The 6000-nt window shown below is 47.9% G+C and overlaps 1 protein-coding gene across 1 annotated transcript in view; it reads right to left on the bottom strand.

Moving 5' to 3' along the window:
* Positions 1-652: 652 nt before the first annotated feature.
* Positions 653-6000, bottom strand: part of TBX21 (T-box transcription factor 21) — a 55721-nt gene continuing 50373 nt past the window's right edge. Inside the window, exons 5-6 of the mRNA XM_083469852.1 lie at positions 4750-4811; positions 653-4306 (exon numbers count right to left, since the gene is read on the bottom strand). Coding sequence (XP_083325978.1) covers positions 3640-4306; positions 4750-4811 — 729 coding nt within the window. The 3' untranslated portion in view covers positions 653-3639. The remainder of the gene's footprint in view (positions 4307-4749; positions 4812-6000) is intronic.

Raw genomic sequence — 6000 nt, 5'->3', positions numbered from 1 at the left:
TCCCCCCAAAGAATCTTGGGAACTTCAAGGGTGCAGAGTTGTTAGAAGACCCCTATTCCCTTCATAGAGAGCTGCAATTCCCAACAACACTCAGTATCCTTTACAAACGACACTTCCCAAGATTATATATTTGGGGGGGGGGACCATTAGCCTCTGCTATGTTGCAAGGAATACTGGGGCACACGACTTTGGCCCATGAAGTGAATCCACTTGGGGGCAGAGGCAACAATGGCTTGGTCTGGACGTGAGCCTGTCGGTGGGGAATGAGGCATAAGGACACTTGACACAGATAATTTACCGTAAGTTTCTTTTCCTGTAGACAAGTAAACAATGATGCTTGGCGTCCTAACCATGACCCAGTGAGGTACACCAATACTACAGTGGCGTAGCGTGGGGGGTGCAGGGGGGGCCGGCCGCACCGGGCGCAACATCTGGGGGTTAGGGTTAGGGGGCGCAAATCCACGGGTTAGGGGGTGCAAATTACTTGCCTTGCCCCGGGTGCTGACAACCCACGCTACACCACTGCAATACTATCTCCGAACTACAGATGGAGATACTGTCTTAAAATATAAATAATAGGTACCTTACTTCCTGATCCAGGCAGAAGAAATTTGACAGACATGGCAGGCTGCATTTGTCACGTGGAGAGAACTAACAGCTTTACAGTTTATTTAAAGAAATTCTTAAGCCAAAACGAAAACTCAACAGGCAGCCTGTACACTGCTATCAATAAATATTTGCAAATGTCAAGAATTTTTGTTGTCTTGAAAAATAAAATAAAAAAGAGAGAACCTCAAAACACCACAAAGACCGTTGTGTCTTTTACATCTACATAATTTTTTTTTGTTTCAAGAGTGTAAACAGTTAGGAGAGCTGAGCCTAACTCCCCCCTCCGCCTCCGAGAAACTCAGCCGGGTTTGGCGAGCCACGGGGAGCGCTTAAAAGGGGAGAGAGTGTCCCATTTGATTGTCTAGCATAATTAAAATTCACTTCACCAAATGACCATCAAGTCTTTCCAGGATTATAAAATACCACCAAGATTTGAGGGAGGGAAGGGGGAGAGGAAATCTCTTTAGAGGAGGAGGTGGAAGTATAAAAATACAACCTAAGTCTTTGCCTCCTGCTTTCCATAAAACTAATTACGGAGGGCTTTAAATATGATCATTTTGGACACAATCCACTGTTCATTGTAGACCTGCCCCATTGAAATGTATGGTGTCTCTTTGTTTTATTTCTAGGGAGGCATGCGAAGATGCCCAGATGACTTGCCCCTTTTTTTGCCTTCTGCTTTGGGGATCTCACCAAATCAAAGAGTGTGCTCTGCGGCACACACAGCTAAACAGTGAGGCACAATGCTACAAAAATTAGCCAAGGGGCTTTCTGTACGGATAACCCCCTATGGCTCTGTACAAGAGAGGTTGTTTTCCCCCTACTTCACCTCTCCTCCAACCTCTCTGCGTAGGCATCTCCACATCTGGCACAAGAGGACTACCTGAGAAACCTGTCCCTTTATACCAGGGATGAGGAAACCTGTGGCCCTTCAGGTGTTACCAGACTCCAACTCCCAGCAGCCCCAGCTCCTGTGGCCAATGCTCAGGGAGGGTGGGACTTGTAGTCAAGCAATATCTGGATGCCCATAAGTTTGCCATCCCTGCTGGTTCCATTTACTAATTTGGGGCACTGGCCTTCATTGAGGGCTCATGGCTGTTGTCTGGCATGTAGGAAGCGGGGGGGGGGGGGGGGGAGAGAGAGAGAGAAAGAAAACGGCAGGCAAATCTTTGTGCTGCATAAATCCCACCTAAGGCCTGTTCTGTTGTTGCTTTTGATGGATGGCAGATCTTCCTGCATTGCCTAGGTATGTCAGGTCTGACGCTATTTGAAGAGAGTCCATGTTGCAGGGCTATCCCAACCCCCACCAGGAATCTTTCCACATGTTCTTGGACCTTGAATTCTGGTTCTTGAAATCCCAAGAGATGGAGGAAGGTGTTTCAGCATTTCCAAGTCTGCCTAAAGGCAGTGCTGGGAGATGCCCACCTGAGAATATGCTGGTTAGTTAGCGGGGCTTTTTTCCCAGCTGGAACTCAGGTGGGCGCCATTGCCATTATTATAAGAGAATGAGGGAGGTGTTCATGGTGAGTTTTTCAAGAAAAAAGCACTGGTTAGCAAAAACGAGTGGTTTGCATTATCACATGTTTTCAAACCATCGGCTGGGCCTGGGATGAAGAACTCCAGAGCTGGCTTTAACCTCCGGCTTGTTTACATGTTCTAGGGCTGAACTGAGAATGGGGAGGCAGTCATCACCCTCTTGTCAAACCCAGGGAGCTTAAAACAGAGTATTTATCTCAGATGTGTGAAATTCACAGTTTACTTGAGAAATGGCGACCCACCGAATGGCCCAAGAGCATTTGTAAGGGAGCATGGCTGTGACATCCCAGATTTCTGGCTGAAGTGAACGCAGGCTGCTGCCTCAGGGCTAGCAGTTCTCTTGCCCCAAACTACGTACCGTCACCTATAATGATAATTGCACACGACTCCCGAGCGAGGATGTGGGAATGCCTTTTAAATGCACATTCACATACTCATTACATTGAATGCAATGTGGTGCGGACAGACATGATTCTGGCCTGTGTTGAATTGCATCTGATTCATGCTCGAGATTCCCAGTCCCCCTCTGGAGTGGGCCAAAAGATACTGATTTTGCAAACGAAGTCTCAGAACTGCAATGAGTTTCAAGGGCAGAATTTTTCTCAAGCAAATTTTCCTGATTTCTAGCTGCTCCCCACCCAGGAATCCCAAATAGGCATGCTGGGGAAACCAGAGTATGAACGTAATCATCTCAATCTGGGATCTCGTTTCATGTGATGTCAGTGTATGAATAGGTATGCAGGAGCACGGGAGGGGATATGCCCTCAAAATATACACTGGAACGCCTACCCCATTCTAATCAATGCACCGCAGTGGGACGATCTCATACAGACACACATCTGGGTTTTTTCCCTGTGGTTCCCAATTCAGCAAGTGAGGAGTACAATGAAGCCTGCTTCTGTACGCAGATTTCCTTGGCTGGATCAGGGCTGACTTTAACCCGACAAGTACCATGTGGCTTTAAAAACCCATCCCACCCAAAGCTGGATTTTTATTTCTGAATTTCTCCCTGGGCTTTGAATCACTCAAGAAATTTTGCTTCCGTTCTCCCCAGTGACACATCCACAAAACTAAACGTGGGTGGGAGCGGAGACAGGAAGCTGCCCTGGCAAGCACAGGCTGAGCTGCTGCACAAAAGAGTGAAAGCTCTTCGGGTCTGAACATAAGCCCAAGATCTGAACTCGCCGTCACCATGCGGGCATCTGTCCGCAAAGGGGAGAGCATGTTTTAACACCAGCAGACTAGCACCTGGAAGTGGCTGAACAGGGGCGGAGGGCGGGGAGATACAACTACATACAGCTTCATTTACGCCATCGTCATTATTTCCGGCAGTGCCCATAAAGGTGCGAAACTTTCCCCCAAACCAAGAAGGGGGACTGTCCATTTTCCTTTTTACAGGTTACCCCTGATATGAACGGAGGAGAGCTGGATGGTGAGAAGGCCCCCACCCCCACCCCGTGTTTCCCTGACAGGTTTCTATCCCGCCTTCCCACTTCAGTTGCCATAGAAGCCATAATAGCCCCCATCCCCTCCTTCTTTGTCATAGAGCTCCCCGTTGCGGATGGGCGGGGAGCTCTCGGCGCTGGAGACGTAGGGGGACATGCGGCGGCGCTTGCACTCGGCTTCGTACAGCCCGGAGTCCGAGGAATCGGCCGACTTCACAGAGCCGGGCTCGGCCCAGCCTTCGCTGTCCTTCCCTTTCTCGTCGACGGAGGGCACCGCCTGCAAGTCCCTCATGGGCCGGAACCAGCTCAAGGCCCCCGGGGTGGGCTTGGGGTGGTGATACTGAGGTGGGGAGCTCCAGGTGGCAGGGGGCCCAAAGGGATGCTCCTGGTAATAGGGCAAGGAGGGGTGCGGTGCCGCCTGTAGGGCAAAGGGCTTCATCCCGTACGGCATGAATTTGTTCCCTCTGAAGTCGCCCTCGTAGGTGCCGTATTCCAGAGGGGCAGAAGGGGGCTGCTGGGAAGCAAAATACCAGTGGTGGGTCTCCTTGGGCAGTAGAGGCAGAGGGGCCCGCTCCCTGTTGTAGAAGCGGCTCTGAGGGAGCGTGTACTGATCGTGCAAGAAGGGCTGGAAGCGGCTGCTGGTGAGGAGCTGCTGGCAGCTGGCGGCACTGGGCGGGGATGGAGTTGTGCGGTCTCCTTCGGTCGTGGTGTACATCCTGGAGGACAGGAAATGGACAGGGCGAAACAGGAAGTTAATGTCTTAAATGGGACAGCACACCGTTTTCAAAACCCACTTCAAGCCACAGCTTCTGCTTCTTGGCTTTATTGCTGTCTTTATTTGCAGGCCACGGTTTGTCATTACGGAATCGTGCCAAACCATAGTTAAAGCTTCCTTTAGAGCCGTGGTTTGGTGTGCTATCTGAACTGATCTACTGTATGAAATATTCCCCCCCAGGTGCTGGAAGGGAAAATAACCTAGCTCTAAACAGAAACAGCTGAAGTAGGTGGGTGTAGGAGAACGTGAGCATTTTTGCAGGATTCTGATGCAGAGTTTAAAAATTGAAATCGCGAGATCGCCACAGTAGTCTCCCCCCTGGGACCGACGTGTACTCAAACAGGCAAGCCAAATTGACATTGGGTAAGTAGAAGAGAGACTTACGAATCAAAGTTGTCCCGGAAGCCTTTAGCAAAAGGATTGTGGTCTATCTTCAGCTGGGTGATCTAAGCGAAAACAAAGAAGAAAGCTATTGTTCTGAAGTTCAGTACCAGAAAAACAGATGTACCTGATTGCACCCCATATACTCCCAAATTCCTTCATAGCCTTTCATCTGCTTCCATTCCTCTACCTCCTTTATTCCTGCCACCAATTCCCATCATGATGGGATTTGAGTACCGATGTAGTGAATGATGGGATGAATGAAAGCACATTTCTTCACGTTTTGTAGCTGCTGCACAGAAATCCACTGTGTCAGGTGTGGGAGTGTGGAATGTGAGTGACCAGAGCAAACAGTGATCTAGTAATGCATTTATAATCCTGTCTGTGCCTTCCATGTACCCTAACCCGTTTTGCTCACAAGCACAACTTTCTGCCATTGAAGATCTCTAAACAAGAGAGCGTCTGGCAACCAAGGAATCACTTTTGGATGTCATGCTAAATTAACCATTTTGGATGTCATGCTAAATTAACCACACCTTGCCAGCTCGGATTATTATTATCATTTATAGTTATTTCCTATTAAATTTCTATCTCACCTTCCGTCTCAAAGAAGCCCAGGATAGCAAATGTCAAAATGTTAAAACATAAATAAAACATTTATTTATTTCGACTGCATCAGACCAACACGGCTACCTACCTGAACTTAAAATAAGCTGTTTTAGATAACACTACAAAGCTGTGGTTAAGTAAAAGAGAAAGGCTGATTTGAATGGGGTTGGTGGGCAGCACACAAGCATGAGGCTTGCTGTGGCTTGTTATCATCACACTAAACTATGGTTTGAACTCTCCCACTTCTTGTTTATGAAGTCACAAGCACCATAGCTTTTAGTATCTTTATAAAGCTATGTTAAACATTTGGTGTCAGTCAACATCATCACTGCCTACGGAGGTGGTAGAATCTGTCTTCTGTGAGCTTTTACGGGCTATCAGATTATGTGTAATAAACACACAAGTTGTTACTCTGTTGTTGAGGAGGACATCACCCCTCAGTTAAGAAAAAATGTCTTTTTGCCAGGAATGTTTTGCCACAGGCAGAAAGTTATTTTCATCCTAGTTTGCAAGCCTACCGTGATAAGTTTATATGGCTACACAAATATCATAGGTATGTATTAACTAGTGCATAATATAAACTTGTGGCAAGCAACACAGCTCCCCTTCCTCTACACTCTCACACTCTCGCTTATGCTCAGAAGC

Source organism: Podarcis liolepis (assembly GCF_965112155.1).
Source record: "Podarcis liolepis genome assembly, chromosome: 13".
NCBI classification, from domain to species: domain Eukaryota; kingdom Metazoa; phylum Chordata; class Lepidosauria; order Squamata; family Lacertidae; genus Podarcis; species Podarcis liolepis.
The sequence above is the reverse complement of the archived record's forward strand: the minus strand, read 5'-3'. Positions and strand labels throughout refer to the sequence as shown.